Source organism: Ambystoma mexicanum, chromosome 10 (genome assembly GCF_040938575.1).
Source record: "Ambystoma mexicanum isolate Mex_15411 chromosome 10, UKY_AmexF1_1, whole genome shotgun sequence".
NCBI classification, from domain to species: domain Eukaryota; kingdom Metazoa; phylum Chordata; class Amphibia; order Caudata; family Ambystomatidae; genus Ambystoma; species Ambystoma mexicanum.
Window position 1 is genome coordinate 1,452,408,892 of NC_090932.1, and position 19,382 is coordinate 1,452,428,273.

General features: G+C 47.5%; 1 protein-coding gene across 3 annotated transcripts in view; it reads right to left on the reverse strand.

Moving 5' to 3' along the window:
- ACAD10 (acyl-CoA dehydrogenase family member 10) overlaps positions 1–19,382 on the reverse strand; it is a 2,051,508-nt gene that overhangs the window by 1,222,809 nt on the left and 809,317 nt on the right. For all 3 annotated transcript variants that reach the window (XM_069619514.1, XM_069619513.1, XM_069619515.1), the window contains 2 exons: positions 13,153–13,298; positions 12,792–12,965 (listed from right to left, as the gene is read on the reverse strand). In XM_069619514.1, the coding sequence (XP_069475615.1) occupies positions 12,792–12,965; positions 13,153–13,298 (320 nt within the window). The remainder of the gene's footprint in view (positions 1–12,791; positions 12,966–13,152; positions 13,299–19,382) is intronic.

Genomic DNA, 19,382 nt, shown 5'->3' on the forward strand with positions numbered 1-19,382 from the left:
TCGACCTCCACGCAGCAGCCCTGCAGATGTCCAGCAGGGGTACACCAGAGAAGAACGCCGTAGTAGCATTGGTCGCTCTGGTCAAATGGGCTCTCGGATGGCCGGGCAACGGTCAGTTTGCCAACCGATGACAGTGCATGATGCAGCCGAAAAGCCATCTGGAAATGGAAGCCTTTGAGAGGGCCTTCCGTTGATACACAGGTCCAAAGTTCACAAAAAGCTGTTATGTCTTCCGAAAACTCTTTGTGCGGTCCACGTAGAACTTCAGCGCTCTAGCTACATCCAGCGAGTGCAAAGTCCTCTCGGCCGGCGACAAAGGCGACGGGAAGAAAACTGGCAACACCAAGGGCTTGTTGAGGTGGAAGTCCGACGGCACCTTGGGCATGAAGGAGGGTTGTGTTCTCAGCACCACCCTCGTCTCGTGGAAAGTCAAGTATGGAGGCTTGCAGGATAGGGCCTGCATCTCCCCCACTCGTTGTGCGGAGGTGATGGCCACAAGGAACGCTGTTTTCGACGACAGAAATTTCAATGGTGCCAAATGCAGAGGCTCGAATGGCGGCCCCATGAGCCTGGTCAGCACCATGCTGAGCTCCCACGCCAGGGCCGGTGCCTTCACCGGCGGGAACGATTGGCAGAGTCCCTTCATAAATTCCTTCACCAGGCGATGAGACCACAGGGATGACCGTCCCGTAGTTCCGGTGTAATGTGAAATTGCTGCAAGATGGATCTTGATGGAAGCATGAGCTAGCCCCTCCTTGGCCAGCGACAGCAGGTATGGCAGCACTGGAGGGGCCGTAATTCGCAGAGGGTTAATCTTCTGTGCATGGCACCAGACAGAGAACCTCTTCCACTTGTGTCCGTAGCACTTTAGAGTTGACGACGCCCTGGCCTTTGCAAGCACCTCCTTGCAGTCCGCCGGGATATCGTATCCTCCAAACTCTAGTGCAGCAGGAGCCAGGCCTGCAAGTTCAGAGACTCCGAGTCCTGATGGAGGATGTCGCCTCCTTCTCTGGAGAGAAGATCTGCGTCCGTCGATAATCTGACTAGGGGGGGACGCTGACAAGTCCAGAAGGTCCGGGAACCAGATCTGTCTCGGCCACGCCGGTGCAAAGAGAATCATCCGGCCACGGGACCTCTTGAGTTGGTTGACGATCGGAGCAGCAACGGCAACGGAGGGAACGCATATAGGAACAGGCCGTCCCAAGGGAATGAGAAAGCATCACCCATGCTCCTCGGCTGGGGAAACCTGCTGGCTAACCTCTGGCACTTGGAGTTTGTCGCCATCGCAAACAGGTCAATCTGGGGTTTGCCCCATCGTTGGAAAAGTCGATCCACCTGATCCTGACGCAGCTCCCACTCGTGGCATGAGCGAAGCTCCCTGCTGAGTGTGTCGGCGATGATGTTCTTTGTTCCTGCTAGATGGAAGGGCACCAGAAACATTTCCTGGGCAACGGCCCAGTGCCACAGATCCTGGGCCTCCTTGGACAGAGATGGGGATCTGGTGCCTCCCTGCTTCCAGATGTAGAACATTATGGTGGTGTTGTCGGTGAAGATCCTCACCACCTTGCCCTTGAGGGACGGGAGAAACGACCTGAGGGCCCAGAACACTGCTCGGAGTTCCAGGAAGTTGATGTGGAGTGACCTCTCCTCCGGGAGCCAAAGGCCTCTCGCGTGCAGATCTCTCGTGTGCGCTCCCCATCCCTCCACCGTCTCCTGATGTACCGGGGTCTCAAAGTCCTTGCCCATGGCGAGATGCGCGCGGGTGCCCCACCATCGGATCGCTTGGCGGAAAACCTCGTTGAGCGGGATCCTGTCTTCGAAGCTGGCCGTTGCTTGTATCCAACAAGCGTTGAGGAACTCTTGTAGAGGGCGCATCCGTAGCCTGCACAGGTGCACCAGGTAGATACATGAGGACATCATTCCGAGCAGGGACTTAATGGATCTCACCCTGGCCACGCCCGTGGCCAGCAGGCGCTGCACCTTGCCCAAGATGGCCTTCGTCCTCTCCTCCGACGGCGAGGCCAATCGTGCCACTGTATCAAGCTTGGCTCCCAGAAACAGTGCTGCCTGCGACGGGACCAGGTGGGATTTCGAGTAGTTGATGGAGAAGCCCAGATCCGTGAGAAGTTGGACGGTCTCCGCCGTGTGTTCGACGACAAGTTCTCTTGTCCTTGGACGAATGAGCCACTCGTCCAGGTAGGGGTAGACGTAGAGCCCCGCAGGCGCAGCCACTGGTGCGAGGCACTTGGTAAACACCCTGGGTGCCGACTTCAGCCCAAACGGCAGAATTGGTAGTGCCGCCTTTGGACTATGAATCTGAAAAACTTTGTGTCCTTTTAGAATGGGGATGTGGAATTAAGTATCCTCCAAGTCCAGCGACGATAGGAAGTCGCCCTCCTCCAGCTGTCCCAGCACGTGCTGGGGGGTGACCATCCTGAAATTTTGTGCCTTGATGTATTTGTTCAATGAACAATAGGGTCCACAATGCTGTAGATTCAATTAAAAAAAATTATTTGGATAACGACTTATTTAATGAGTGTCCCAAAACGGTATCACTAAACCAACAAATTAAGGCTGCAGCAAAATCTGAAGGCAATCAGGATAGTTTCATAGTAAAGAATTAACCATATTTATTTTGCAAAAAACATCATAAAGAAGAAATGAATGAATAAAATAGAAAAGGAATAGCCAGTCTTATAAACAAATAAATGAACTGGTCTGTAGTTAAACAGTTAAGCATTAACACAGAGAAACAAAGACAATGATCCTACTTCAAATAATAAAAAACAATTTAGACTGAAAAGAAACAAAATGTCAACTCTTAAGTTTTGGCTTGTATTTGGCCAACACTCAAATTATTCAGGATACATTTTACAAAGAGTTTTTTTAGGTTGGCAAAGTTAGATAATTCTTTATTATTCTTATGATTGACAGGTCTGCCTACATGTGCGTGTCATTGCATAGAAAGTGACAAGAACATCAAACTAGATAGACATCTTCAACACGTTTCGGCCAAAGAGCCACCTGTCTGGCAAATGATTCCAAAAAGTAGTTTAAGCTGCCTTCCTCAGGGCGAGAAAACACACAACAACTGGACCCTGTGGGGAAGCAGACATGGACATAAATAATGTGAAAGAGACAATCTCGTTGCGAAATTCTACCAAGATTGCTTACAGAGAGAGTTAAAAGCCAAAGTACAAAAAATTACCAATAATTGGGACTGTGGTTAAGTAGGAATAACCAGGCCCACTGCTTCCCGGTGACTGGTGCAGGGCGTCTGGGTAACTGGACCAGGGGTGACCACGCCAGCGCTACATCACCACAAGGGGATGCGACGGAGAAACACCCTCTAAAAAAAGGATTTAAAAAAATTGGTTTCAAAAGAAGGGGTTGGAGAGTTATTCTATAACATGTTAGAAGACCCGGAAATGTTCCAGGTACAGTGGGCGCTGTATGATAGTAAAACTACCTGTCAGTGGTAGTTGCTTTTCACTGAAACAATTTAATGCCGGTGTTAACATTACTCAGCATGCCATGGACTGGATCCTAAATCCGTGAAGTAACATCAGATGGATCCGGTTGGGTAAACCTATGAACAAATTGAATATATGTGAAACTACTTGTTGACAAAATAAGGGGGGGGAGCTTAAAAAAGCTTAAAAAGCACATGAATGGCCATAGACCAGTGAAAATGACAGCCGCCTACCTTGAAAACAAAACGACTTTTGAAACAGCTTAGGGCTTATAGTGGTGCCTTGAGTGATGGGCAGTGGGCCTCATGACTTTAAAGGGGCGCGATGGGCACTGATGTATTTGTTCAGCCGCCGCAGGTCCAGGATGGGGCGCCAACGCTTGTCTTCTTTCTGACGAGGAAGTACCTTGAGTATACTCTGGAGCCCCGGAGCCTCTTCGGGACGAGCTCGATGGCACCCTTTTTGAGCATCGCCTTTACTTCTAACAGCAGTTGAGGTATGTGATATTCCTTCCTGGCCACGGGAGGAATGCAGGGGCACTTTCTTTGAAATTCTAGAATGTGTCCGTGGGCCACGGCATCCACCACCCAATGGTCGGTGGAGATTGACTCCCACACACTGACGAACTTCGCCAGCCGGCCTCCCACCGGGGTTGCTCCGGTGGGGGCCCGACGCTACGGCCGGTTCAGTCCTGCTTGGAGGCGGCCTTGGCGACGACTAAGTCCTCCTGACTTGCCGCATCCTCTATGGGCATCCTGCAACGAGTAGCGGGCCGCCTGGCGGTATGTTGAGGAGCCGCCGCCAGATCCCCTGGTGGCACCCTGTCTGCCTCCGGCGTTCCGAAAGGGACGGCCGTCGTTGCTGTAACACTCTCAAGGCCCGAGCCGTCTCTGTGTCGGTATTGATGGCCTGAAGTGACTCATCCACTGTTTTTCCAAACAGGTTGTTCCTGTCGAAGGCCATGTCCAAAACTCTGGTTTGCACATCCTGGCGGAAATCAGTTGCCTTGAGCCATCCCTGATGTCGAAGGCAAACACTGTTGCCCAACTGGCGGAATCCGGTGTCAGCGATATCCGTGGCCACCGTTATGGCGTGCTCTGACGCCACCTCACCTTCCTCTAGGATCTCCAGGGCCTCCGACCTCTTGTCGTCCGGTAGGAAGTCCAGTAGGGGAGCGATCTTGTACCACAGCTCCCTGTCGTAGCAGGCCACAATCGCTAGGGCGTTGGCCGCCTTAATTGTCGTCGCCGCAGACGAGATGACTCGTCGTCCCATGGCGTCCATCTTCTTTCCCTCACCGTCAGGTGGGGAGGTCGAAGTTGAGGATGATTCCCCCGCCACCTTCTTCTTGGCCGCCGCCGAGACGACCGAATCCGGGGTCTGCTGTGCCCTAACCACAAAGGGGCAGAATCGGGGACCCGGTGCTTCTTCTCGTACCGATCCCTCCTGGCAGGCGTAGTGGACGGGTTCTTCAGGAGAGGCAGTCCCTCCTCCCAGATATCGTCAATCAATGGTACCGCGAGGACCGTCTTCCTCTTGGCCTTGCGCCGCTGATAGAGGAAACCTTCCTTCTTCTGTTCCTCAGGGCAGAGCTGAAAAAGCTCAAATGACCTGGCAATCGTGGCGTGGAAGGAGCCAATTTCGTCGGGCGGGGAGGACCGAGGGGGTGGTGATGGAAGGCCCATCCCATTGTCACCACCGTCGTCATCCGTCCCAGTCGTGGCCATATCCGTTCCAGTGTCATCCCTAGGATCAGGGGTAGGAGATGAAGGCTGAGCGGGCCGCAAGGGCTGGAAAGGCGGGGCGGGTGAACTCTCCTCCGCTTGTTTGGAGGGCTTCCTGACGGGCCCGGTTCTACTGGGTTGTCCGTTGGGGTGAGGGGCAATCTTGTCCTTATCTCTGTGCATAAGGTTTGGATTGCCATCAAAATGGCCACCGAGTTGTCCTGAAGCTCGGGCATTGGTTGCGACGGGCGCGGTGGTTGCTCCTCCTCTATGGGAGCCTCGTCGGCGCCACTGCTGCTCTCTTGGTCCGCCTACTTGGGGTTCCTCCCGTGGGATCGGACCTCCTCAAACCTCTGGTTGAGGCCTTTCACGACTTCAACCAGCTCCTCCTCAGAGGCTGTATCTGTGTCCGTAATGGCTGGCGCCCCCCCTCTTTTTCCACCGGGGTCTTCACGCGGGTCTTATTGTTGGGCTGAAGAGAGGATTCCCTCTGTGGTGGCAGGGAAACTCTGGGGCCGGAGGTCACCTCCACTGTTGTAGCCTCCACAGGCTTCTCCAGGGCCGCCACGACTCTCTCGATAGAGGCCTTTGCCGGGTGAGTCAAGCACTTCACCACCTTGGTGCACTTGAAGCCCTCATCTTGGGGGGAGGGTCACTGCCTCGCTACCCCTGGGCTACCCCCGGATTTTCTCTTCCCTGAGCCAGAGTGTTGGATCGTGGTTGATGGTGTCAGTCAAAGCACGCCCTGCCTGGCAGCCAAGGAGTCCTACCCTTCGGGGCTCCCGGTGCCCGCAGACTTGCGGTGCTTTGCCTTCTGTTGGGCCCCCGTCGCCGGAGCGCCCTCAAAGGACTTAGAAGACCGCTCGGACCTCTTCTTCTCACCTGCTGGGCTCTTTCCTTCCAGCCAGTTGGCGAGGCGGATACGCCGATCCTTCATGGTCCGTTCCGACATGTTCCGGCAAAACGCACAGTCCTTCTCCACGTGCGTTTTGTCTTCATGAAGGCAGTAGAGACATCTCGAATGCTCGTCCTCCTTGAAAACATTCTGTAATCCGCATCCAGGGCAATTCCTGAACAGTTTGGATCCGGGTGTCGGGCTTCCCTTGCCCTGGGCCATGTCCATGAGGCAGGCCTCAGATCTTCTGGAATCTTCCAAGAAGCGTAGCCCGATGAAACTTCGCCATTGAGGCGCGAAGAAAATTCCGAAATGGGTCCCCGTTGATTGGAAGTAGAAACGGTGGAGCTTGAGGCTCGATTGACCGAAAAAATGAGATTAAACTCTTTGAAAAATCGCAAAACGCAGTAAAAGCTTGAGAGCTAAAGCACGAGCACTCCCAACACTTGAACGTGTGGTAAAAATCTGAGGATGGCTGCCAGGGGTGGGGCTTAGGGAGAGGGCAGTCATTGGCTGGGGACAGTATGACCCAGAGACCAGTGATTGGTTACTACTAAGAAAGACAGATCAGAAACGAAACTGATACTGATTTTTTTCTTTACTGAGGATTCCCAGCCTGACGACGGGGAATATTCATGAGCATGTGAATCCATGCCAGACCCCATGCTGGAGAATGTCATGTTTGCCTTTAGCACAGGGTTCTTATTTTCCGACACTGGGTTTGCAACCTATTGAGGGACCCACTTTATCTGTTGGAACAAAGCCTACTCCTGGTTGCACCTAGACTGGGGAGGGAGCTGTTACATGGTGTATGTCTTTCCAGCCGTCAGACACTCCCCCCACCTTTCTGTCTCCCTCTCGCAAGAAAAGAGCTGCTTGTTGGGAAAGATTCATCAGTGGCATGGAGTATCTCACCCTCGAGTTGGGGATCAAATTGAACCGAGGTTGGTTGTCCCGACTCTCTAGAGTCAAAATATATTGCGAATGCCACCATGGCTTCCCTGTCTCTTTTGTCTCGTGAGCAGGTGTCTATCCGCTCTATGGTGTTGCAAAATCATATGGCACTAGACACAAAGGAGGTGTAACGCTCACCTGATTCTCGCAGAGGCGCCGGTCTTGACTGGGCGACTACCGTATCTTCAAAGGTGATGTGTAGCACCCGGTTGGCTCTTTGGGCTGGACCTCTGTGCACTGTATGCCTGACATAAAGAGTAAGATGTCTGCAGACAGAAAATATGGGATTAATGAACTGGGGTTATTGGGGGTGTCCCTATCTCTTCCCTTTTTGCTCTCCTGTAGACCCCCAAAGGTTAACGCTCTCACCTTAGGTAAGTGAATGCCGAGCTCTCCATCTGCCTCGGGGCAGGGTGCTGTAATCAGTTTCTTCACTGGATCGGTAGCGCAGGCCTCTTGACTTCAGAGGACTGCTGTCCGTCGTTTACTGCACGAACGGTAAGTTTCGAGTAATTCTATTGTCTTTAAAGTCTTTAGCAATGATGTCTCTTATTTTGCAGGTTCCGGCGATGGCGGATGACGGGCTGAAGTGAGTTGAAGATGGAGTCCGTATGATGAATAGAAGCGCCTGGAAGCACGTAAGTAAGCGCTTGTTGCCTGCTTCACGATGCGCTCTAACTGTCTTTTATTTTGCAGGTACGAGTTCGGAGCGGCTGCAGGGTGCCGGAATACCCACTGGGGTTGATGTGGAAAGGAGTAATGGCACGTGAGTATTAAAGTTCCCCAATGTCTTTAAACGCACCTTGTTTTGTCTTTCAGATGCAGGATGCAGCGCCGAAGGCCTCTGGAGAGTGCGAAGAGTCGGTAAGCTTTTGTCTTTCAGATGCCGGAATGCAGTGTGAAGACCTCCGGAGCGCACGAAGAGTAGGTAAGCCTTTGTCTTTCAGATGCCGGAATGCTAACCTGTTCTTTCTTGTCTTTATAGGTGTTGCTGAAGACCGGATTCAGGATGGTAAGCCTTTTTCCTTAGGCCCAGGATCCGATGCAGAAGACACGATGAGCGTTCTGCTGCAGAGGATGCAGAATAACGCAAAGCAAGATTCATCCACCGGGTGTGGTTTAAATAGCCTCCTGTAGTGCTTAGGTGTCTCCTTCCACAGCCACGCCTAGGTAAGAAAAAGTTCCTGCTTTCCAGAAGAGTTCCAGTGTTCTGAATCTAGGGAGTGGCTCCTGCCCCACCCAACAGGAAAAGTAGTTCCAAACAGAAGAGGATCAGAGGCTCAGCTGGCAGGCAAGTAAGCAGCATGGTCTGCTGCAGGTAAGTCCACCCAAGCATTATGAGCCCGGCGCTTCCAGCGCTGGGACTGGACACATTTATGAGCCTGGTGCCACTGGCGCCAGGACTGGGTCCAAAAGGTCCCAATTGGGACTGGTTGGCCCTCGGAACCTGGGTTATGGATCTGCTTCCAAGGGAGTTGGGAAAACCCTGACCTTTTGGAAGCAGAGATCATGACAGGAGGCGTGTGTGCTCTTGTACAAAATGATTGTTGCACGTAAATACCACATTTTGAGGATGCTACTGATACTGCTGCCTATATTTACCAGACAATAACTACCCTCCATGAGAAATCGGATCCCGACTGGCCCATTTGGTCCTGGGTTGCACAGTTCCTAGCTTCTTTGCATACCTCTGTCATCCAAACTGCAGACATGATACTTGTGCTCCTCTTGTGCCTGTATTGTTTCATGTTGGTATGTAAATGGATATGCTCCTGTTTTCGCACACAATGTAAAAAGTCTTCCAGAGTGACATAAATCATGTCTTTGAACGTCGCTAAAGAAGTAAGCTTCCACGATATGCCATTCTGTACGGTTTGCTCCCTAGAAGTTAAGAATGGATGAGACTGGAGTGAAGGTCTCATGGGAGGGAGACTAGGGGGTAAAAAGTGAAATATTGCCATCCATTTATGTACTCCTCTGCTTCTCTCTTGTGAAAACCCAGCCATCTACGGCTGCCATGTTAAATTGGACCTTATTTCCACTAACTGCATTGTCCTATGTTGATGTGCGCATGCCCCAACCAAAATGTAAAGTAGATATGCTGCGAGAAGCATCTCGCCACAGTCTGCTCACTTCATACATATTGCCAGTTTACCTCGGACCAGCATATTTTAGAGCACTGTCTCACTTGGCGAGGTAGCTTTAGCATGTAGAATTAGCAACATTAGGTGGGCAAGGCACTGCCTGAACCATATGAGAACTGTAGACATAGTAGAAACACTGACTTGCTAGAAATGTATCTGAAACCATCTGCTGCATGTTGCAAAGCTTACTCTCCAAAGTATAAGACGCTCACTGATTGCTTGTATGCCTTATTATCAGAAGCATGTAAAGCAGTTGAAACCACTTGAAACATTGTATATTATTGCCATTGTAAGATGCGTGTAACACACCCTTCCACAGAATACCGGTGTAAGTTGACAGTATAAAAACCATGCAAACCCAGGAAGATGGGAGGGGGTGGGGGTTGCTGCACCATATACAGTTAGATTGTTGGTTTTGTGTCCTGTACTGTGGGTTTTTTGTATGCTGCTTTGCTGAGTGCCATTAAATATGTTTGCCAACCTACCTGAAGAGTGGATTATAGAGTCCGTGGTTAATTTGCCACAACAAATTGTTCAACTGTGTCCCATGAATCATCAAAGATAGAAGTGCTCCGCTCTAAGTTAAAATGGCTAGTAGACCAGCCAGAGAGGGGGAAGGAGGAACTTGATAATAGGAATAGGGTGCCAAGGACATTAGAAAGCATAACCATAACTCACAGGTGAAGGGAGATACAGATGTTTGTTGGAAAAGGCTGCCTTTTGCTGGACGGATAATGACCCTGCGAGATTGGATTTTCTTTTGTGTGCTCGCAACCCTCTCCTATACAGTCTGAAACCAAGCACTACAGACGCACAGTATGCAAATCTGATACCATGATCAGTCTGGGGGAAGAGATGAAAAGTCTAAGCCAATAGACACAGGCCATATATACGAGGGTGGCAAAAATGAAAAAACTATTTCAAAAGTGGAAACACTCTCACAGCCACTGGTGTGCTGTGATGATTCACCTACTCTTGACACTTCTCCCCAAGGGGGAGCCCTTTCCCATGAGGCTAGGGAGGTGTAGTTGCTACCCTATAGTCCCCATAAGGGTGGTTGAATGCGATTACCTCATGGGGAGGGACTCCCCCTCTGGGGACAAGGACTATCACCTATGGTACAGCCCGTTGAGCAACATCACTCCCCAACATTCCCGAGCCCCCCGCCATACCGAGCTATTTCATTGAGAGTAAATCCATGTATTTTTGTAGCACATGGTATATTGCCAGAACAGAATATAGTGAGACGAGGTAGAGCACAACAACCATAAAGAGTAACCAACTCTTAAGTACTGTCACAAGTACTGGAGGCATGAGGAATGTCAAAGAGATATTATCTGCAGAAGTTGACCCTGCGCCGTGAGAAGAGTCCCGGAGATAAAAAGGACAGAAGAGGGACTTAAGAGTGTCCGATCGCAGGGAAGCCAGGAGTCCGCTGGAGCCTGGGAGTTGCAAACTCAGAGTGAGGACCAGAAGAAAGGTTGTGCAGGGGACGCCGGCAACAGGCTGTGAGAGTTCATTGTGGGTCTGAGGGGAGTAGACCCAACTGCGAAGCGTAAGAGAACAAGCAGGGGCGTGAATGGAACAAAGTGGACGATCTGGTCTCAAAGCAAAGCTAAGACCGTACTGAGCAGAGTACCACTAAGGTGCACCGGGACTGTCGAAGGAGACGAGAAGAGCAGAGGAAGCCACCGACAAGGAACTCCATCCCAGAAAAAACTAGTAACATGCTGTATCCCATGAGAAGGTAAAGGGAGGCATGGGAGACCCGGTAGGGATACGGGGGAGGTGGAGAGAGGGACAATGTAATGTTCCTCACCCCACTGGCAGCTTAGGGTTATTGGGGAACAGAACTGTGTAGAGTGCATCAGGGAGGATCTCCGTCATCCCCGTAGTCATTAAATAGCTACTGAACACTGGAAGAGTGAACCAACCATCCGAGGCGAACTTCCTTGTGGCAGTGGCAGCAATACCCCAACTAACCTCTAGAAAAGGGACTGGGACCCTAAAAACAGTGAAGTAAGCATCCGAGGAGAACGTCCTTGTCGCAGTGGCAGCAATAAACCCACTGACCACCAGAGAAGCGTTGGGGTCCCTAACAGTGAAGCAAGCATCCAAGGAGAACTCCCTCATTGCAGTGGCAGCAATGAGCCCACTGACCACCAAAGAAGGGTCTGGGACACTATCAAGAGTGAGCCAAACATCAGAGGAGAACTTCCTTGTTGCTTTGGCAGTAATAAGTCAACTGACACCAGAGAGGGGTCTGGAAGCCCAACAAAAAGGAATTGAGAATCTGAGAAGAATTTCCTAGTTGCAGTGGCAACCATACGCCCACTGACAACCAGAGAAGGGTTCAGGACCACAACATGGGGGGATCTGAGAACATGAGGAACTTCTTCGGTGGAGTGGCAAAGATAAGTTAATTAACCAGCAGAGCAGGGTTTGGGACTTTGCTGGTACCAGAGAGAGCGGCAAAACATACAGCAACTTTTCAGATACCAAAAGAACAGTCATTCTCCTGGGGACGACACCAAAACCCATTGGACATATTCAAAAGACACCAAGGGAAGAGAGTAATTCCCCCTGGCCTTCTTGTGAACTGTATAATCCAGTACCAGGAAAGGTGAGTACTTCTCCTGGTCCAGAACGTGGAGTTATACAAAGTTTGTGTGGCATTCAAGGCAGGGGAAGGGAGTCATTCCCAATGGAAACCTTTGTACGCAAGAGAACATTCTTTTGAACACCACCCAGATACCAGGAGAAGGGAGTCATTCTCCAGGTTAAGGAATTTTCTTTCGAATTACATTAGTCTTTAGTTGTCGTGTGAGGTATAGAAGTAGGTTGTGACACAGGACAGTGAATTTGATTTTTACAGACATTTTGATGGATCCTTTAGTATTAGTTTGAGGCAGGGAAACCCCACTTAGATGATAGGGATAGTGAGGATCTTTGTTCCATAAATGTAAGTCTACGAGCCTCATTACGAGTCAGGCTCCCGCCGGACTAGTGCATTTTTCCGGCGCCTGGCTCCACGGAAACATCGAGGGATTACGACCCTATTGTTCCTGGTAGTCAAGTGCCGAAATTACTGTAAATCTCAATTTGAGGGAAGCACCGGCATCGTTAATAACGGTGTTGGTGCTTCCCGGAAAGTCTGCGGGCGGGTGCTTACCGGCACCATTGTTACCGCACCGGTACACTCGTAATGATGCCCTATGACTACCACCATGCCACCTTTCTGTCAGCTTCCTTCTTTGACACCCTTACATAGCGTAGAAAATGACTGGTGGCTGTGATCTGGTGTGTGGGTGGATTAGGCAAGGGCATGGACACATCTGGGAATGTGAAATGGGCATTTTTAAAATGTCATTGCTTCTTCGCAATATGCTCTGCGCTCCCATCGCCACATGGGACAATATCCCTCAAGTATGGGGGAAGATAAGGGGATTGTTCACACAGGTGTTTTAGTATTTTGTCATGAATCACTTTAGGCATCCTTAAATCAGACAAACTCTGGCAATTTGCAGAGAATATTTATGCTTCTCTGATAATATTTCAAACATACCCTCTTTTCTGACATTTTTGGTGTGTTTTTCCTTACCTGTGAATGAGCGTTTGTACACACCCTGCAAAATGGCTGCAACTCTGAAAAACGAAAAGGCCATGTAGAATTTCCAGTTATCGATATGAGGAATTTCCATGCGTTCGCAATAGATCTTAAAATACTCTTCTGCAGTTGGGATTCCAAGAGCTGCCAAATCACAGTTATTCAAACCTAAGAGATCAGAAAAAGTTATAGTTGTGAGAACAATTCAATTAACTTGCTCAATGTATCAAACAGATTACAGACCTTCTTGAAAATGAATAAGTGAAGCAGAATTGTTATAAAGAACACATTTATTAAAAAGAAATCATGTATAGTTAAATAAAACTCAGTATGCCATGTACAAAAATAAAATCACCTTTTAAAACTGAAAACTCAGGTGGCAGATAGTATGCAAGACAGTTATGGGCAACATCTGAAAGAGGATCTCCTAATGTGGACAGCTCCCAATCCAAGACAGCAAGAACTTCTGGTTTCTCTGGATGAAAAATCAGGTTGTCCAGCCTGGATCACAAAGACAATTTTAGACACAAAAGATGCAACACTATTCAGCTTCTCAGGAAACGGCAAGTTTAAACACCTTAATCTGACAATGAAACGGGTTCAGATTTGCTTTTAAATGTGTTATAAAGCTTTTGATATGCACATTTGCATCTCAAGTTGCAGAGACTGCTAAACTCCCTACCATGTATAAGACTTACTATATTTTAAGACATGAATTTGAAACTAACATAATGATGAACTGTTGGTGACATCAGCAACATCTGAACAATACACATCTCAATATTGCTGTTTAAAGGATGAGAAAAGCACTGTAAAAGCTGTTATCAGACAAGTTCTATTAACAGACAAGTCTTCTGGTAAGAGTTAATGTTAAGAAAATGCTGGGTAACAATGTTTTGGATCCAGTTGACGCATCAAAAATCCCATTCTGGATTATCCAGCCCCATTGGTTTCCCATCGGTGCCAGACTAACAATCGTCTACTTTAATTTCAGCCTGTAATTTGAGAATGCACATTTTTAGAAATAAGGTAGGCATGAGGGTTAATGATTTGAATAAAAATGATTACCTTGATGGTGATTCTCTCACTCATGGTTCTCTTGCTCCATCTTAACTGATTAGGAAGGCCAGCTCTGTGGGCAGGACCAGAAAACTTTCCCAAAAGGAACTTTCACCTTAATAATTTTGAGAGGCTCCCACTGCAGACGTTACCTCTCACACAACCTCACTACCCGGTTTATGGTCATAATACCGAATTTTAAAATCTCGAAAAAATAAATCTCGATACAAAAAGGCCGAAAAAAAAGGTCGATTTTTTTTATGACATTTTTTATTTGAAATGGGGGGGGTTCCCCCCAACCCCTCCTTTTTTTTTTTAACCATTTTTTTTTAATCCCGGACCCCAAAATAAATATATAATTAAAAAAAAAATCTACCTTTTTTTTCGGTCTTTTTTTTTTTACCTTATTATTATTCGAGATTATTTTTTCGAGATTTTGACTGACCACCTCACTACCCTCACTTGTGTCTCATCAACTATCACCTGCAAGTTCTTACATTTTATTTTACATATAGTAGCACAGAATATGCTATTAGGGGATGTCTATTCGACTGTTGTAAAGGAGGATGAGCAAGACTAAAAGTACCAGAATCAAAGTGAAGGTAATGTGTCCCTTTTTCTTTCATCCTGCCCTCCTCCTTCCTAACTGGAAAGAAGAAGAGTTTTAAAAGAGGAGTGAAACAAATCAAAAGTGGGTGAAACAATGAAGAGGGAAGGGAAGAGCATTTCAAAGTTTGCGAGCAAGGGGGGAAAAAAGAATGGGAACAGAGCTGGTAACACGGAGGGTGTGAAATGACTAATAAAATAGAAAAGAACAGCATAAAGTGTGAGAAGGACACTAAGCTGAAACATGAGTGGAAAGATAAGTAGGGCAAGCCATCATTGGATTAAAAAACGAAAAGAAAGCAAAATTGAAGCCAGATTGAAAAGAGAGCCAGTCGAGAAAATAAGGAAAGAGAGATAGAGTGGCGAAAGGTAAGATGGCAAAGAAGACAAATTATATTAAGAGGGGAAAGAGCATACACTATAAGGCCTTGGGGAAGCAAAGGGCAATAATAAAAATAAGAAAAGAGTGATGCGTCATCGTAGCAGAGAAAGTGAGAAAACAACACATCCTGAGATATTATAAAGTTGATAATGGCAGGAGTGAGCAGTAGAGAGAGCATGAAGAGAAAACGAAAGTGGAATAAAAAAGACACGCAAGGGACAAGTAGAGGATGAGGAAGACAGAGAATCAGGAGCAAAATAAATATGAGAGGGACAGCCATCTCGACAAGAAGTACAAGAAAAAAAGTGCACACTCTTGGATGAACTGATATGGAGAGTAAGGCAGCAGAATTTCAGAGAAGTGTGATAACGTCTGTTATTTTATTTGCATGATATGGGATAAATATGGAACTTCTGAAACAATCAGGATGCATACTGCTTTCTGGGAAACTAATATTGTGTCTAAAGCCATGTAAATTTCCATACAATAATGTGCAAAGCTACCTGTTCATGATTTATCACAGACAGAGTGTAATTTGCCCATAGGGATAACTTAAAGATTGTATCAAGATTCAGATTGAGACCTACTCAATGATTGGACAACCACTAGCAGTTTGAATGGTGCAGATCCTTACCGTTGGTGGGCTTGGGCTTGCTCCCAGCCTGAATCTTGCACAGAAGGGGGACTCCTGCAACTGATCTTCAGATCAGCGTATGAGTCAGGAATTCTATGAAGAGAAGTCCGCTGGCAACTCCTGCAGCCGACCACCATCGACTCCAGTGTTGTCCCGGTGAAGCCCTGCTCCTCTGCCTGATCTTAAGAAGGCCTTTGTGGTGCTACAACCCCTGGACTGGTGGGAACAACCAGTCTCGACCCCTGCTCGAAGATCCATGCCTGCTGAGCCTTCAGATGTGTTCCTGGACCAACTGATGGACTGACTAGCTCTCTCCTGGGCTACCTCGCTGTAGTCATCATTCTGAGCAGAGCCTCAGAACTTTGCAGATATTCAGCTCATACCAATTTTCAGCTGTCTCACTCCACAGGAAGCTTAACTGGACCTGCTTCATGTCGCTGTCTGACCGTAGTGATTCAGCACCCCTTCTTCAGTCCTGTGAGGTGTCCTGAGGGGGATTGCACCGCAGAAGTCTTCATCTTTAATCATTTTGAGTCTTCAACTGGAAGCTGACTGGAACAGATTCCTGTGCACCGTGAACACCCGAAATGAAATCCGGTCCTGAAAGTGACCTCTGCACCCGCGACCCCTGTGCCGCCTTTGACCGACCAAGATCAGAAGATTGTGTCCCCCAAAGGATTCAGGAACACCTGCAATAGATTCTGGAAGAATCAAAGGGCGGTATGAGGTGATGGGGGCGGGGGGGTTAAGTTAACATACCCATTTCTGTCCATCCCCTGGTACTCCATAGGGTTACATTGGAAGTAAAGTCCTGGCCATAACTCACTCTGACCTAACGTTTGGTGGTGGAACCTGGGTTAAGGATCCTTGCCTAGGCGTATCCTATTGTGCTATATTGAGTGGAGTACTCACCTGAACTTAACTACATACGTTTGTAACTTTGAAAACTTTCTATAAGCACTACCAAAGCCCACTGCATCCTTTCTGAATAAACTTACCTGAATAAGCTATAGTTTGGAAATTGTGACTTTTGGGCACAAGGCCCCATACCATCTTAGGGTTGGACTTATTAGGATTGGGGAAGCTGTTCTTGTGCCGGTTTTGACAAGCTCTGTCTATTCTTACTTGCACTGGACTACTCACCTGTCTTGCACTGGTAATTAATGCATATGCAATTCTATTCGCCAAATTGTGAATGTTTATATGGGTTTGTGTGGCAATACAGACCGTTTAACTAAGACATAATAAATAACTATTTTTATATAATTACAGTATAACTTGAAATACAGGTTTTGCTTTGTGTGTACTCATTGTAGCCCTAGACCACTTTTACACTTTTTCTGAGACTAAGCCTTGACTGCTCAGCTAAATTACCTTGATTGGGTTTTGGCCAAACTCAGTGTCTTCACCGTTTACCATAAATACGATGGCCTCCCAAACACCCATCCACATGGTTGATTTTGGAAATACATCTCAACACTTGTGTTAAATTGGCACCAGCCAAGATAGTTTCTATTTCACCTCATTGATGGTGTCTATATGGAAAAGTTCCTCATTGATAATAGTTTTGTGATAAACCTTGAATATTCCGTTTTTTCCTGATACTGAGAAGGAGAGCAAAGTGATCTGGGACTGCTCCTGGTCATTGCATCTTAGCTCAATCACAGCACAAGAGAGGGAATTGAGCTTACAAAGATATGTCAGTGCACAGGGCAGGAAACAAAATCGTTCTCTATTAATGTGCATTTCCTGCCAAATAGTCGTTTAAGTCTGCTGACTAGATTGAGCTGATGCAGACTATAAATATAATATAAGCCAACAGACACTGACGTACCTACAAGACACCATGTCAACTATAATCTGCTTTGAAAATGCACCTTTCAGGCAGAATGAGGAAATGCTTGTGACCATGGATATCAAAGCTTATACACCAGCTTTCCACAAGGCGCTGCACTGGAGTGCATACAGAACCATTTAACCCACCATATGACCCAGGGGCGGGTACCTGTCAAACTGATTGTGGAACTACTAGAATTAGCACTAACCCAATTTTGTTTTACCTTTGATGAAACCTTTTTTCTGCAAACATGCGGAACAGCGATGGGGACGGCTTCCGGACCAAGTTTGGCAGTCATATATATGGCTGGATATGAACATATCTACGTCCTTAACGCCACAAATCCATTCACAAACAAGATCACCAAGTGGTGTCGATATATTGACTATATCATTTAGGTTTTGGAGGGGAACACTGAAGTCTTTGAGGAGTTCTTAACTTGGATTAATACTTGTACTCACAAGATAAAATTCACAATGAATAAAAGCACCACCAGCATTGATTTCCTTGACCTGACTATCCAGGTTAAAGAAGAAAATCCACTGTGTATTCTTTACAAAAAAGAAACTGACCGCAACACTTGTTGCTCTAACGGAGCAGCCATCCATATAATTTAAGGGACAACCTACCCTTTGGGCAGTTTCACAAGTAAGAATAAACTGCACAGAAATTGAACAATATAAACAACATGCTAAAGATTTACAAAACAGACTACAAGCTCGGGGATACCCAAAACACTCCAGAACAAGAGAACTGTACACACCAAGGGAGTCCCTACTCCAACCTAGAACTTGTACAACGGAGCAGAACATCATTACATGTGTCACAACATTTTGCCCAGACACCACAAAGCTAAGAGGGGTAATAAAAAAGTTCTGGCCCCTGGTACAACTAAGTATTCCAGAACAACCAATTCCCAGGATGGTGTTGAAACACTCCAAAAATCTAAAGGAGTTTTTAACGCATGCTAAGCTTGACAAACGAAATACTTGAACAGACTGGAGGAACCCTCGAGACATCAGAGGTCATCACCCCTGTGGATCCTGTACAGTGTGCAAATTCACGAAGAAAATGGAATCTTGTAAGGTGGACGGAAAAGACTGGCAACTGAAGCATTTTTCAAACTGTAAAACTGCAAACGTGATCTACATTATAGAATGTTCCTGTGGATTATGTTATGTTGGTCAGACTAAGAGACAAATTAGCAAAAAAATCGGAGAGCAAAGATCAAGGATCCGCTGTAAGAGCCATAATGCCCCGCTAGTCTCCCACTACATGGATTACCAGCACGACCCTGATGACATGCATTGGTGGGTAATAGACAAAGTAACTAACACCATGAATGTGACAAGTGCATTAAACCATACGTAAGCCTGGTGGATGTTTAGGCTAAAATCCATCGAGAGGGGTTTGAACGAAGAACGAAGCGCAACCTATGGGTCCATCCATCTGAACCTAACCCTTCTTGAGACTTACACTTCTGGACTCTAATACATGATCTGACAGTAACATTCCCGATTTCTCTCCACCGCCAAGCACATTTTAGCTCTCACATAAGAGGCATCCAGCTATTCTGAGCCACAGGAAACAGTTACACTAACAGCCCCTTAGTAGCAGCGTTAGGATATCAAATGTTGCTCCCATGGCTGTCCTCCAATCCTGTTAAAACAACAGTATCGTGTTCAGGGGAGTTTATTAATATACATAAAGGCACCACAGCATATACTCACCCGCCACACATGGGAAAAAACCCTTTCCTGCCCCCTGCACCAGCCACAAAAAACAACAACCTTGCATAGCCAACGGGGGAATTGTGACAAGGCTTGCCTACTTAAGAAACAGCCTTTTCAAATGTTCCCCGCAGGGCCAATTGAGGGGGCTCCCCATAGATGCCAACTGGTTCCCACAGCAACGGGACTCAACCCGTACCGTGCATGTGCAATAACTTGAGTCCCGCTTCACTACCTATATACGCATGCGTTCTCGTGCATTACACAGCTTCTTTTTGCCTAAATGGCGTTTGTACAGCAGCGTTCGCTCCAAGATACAATTTAATAAGTATCATAG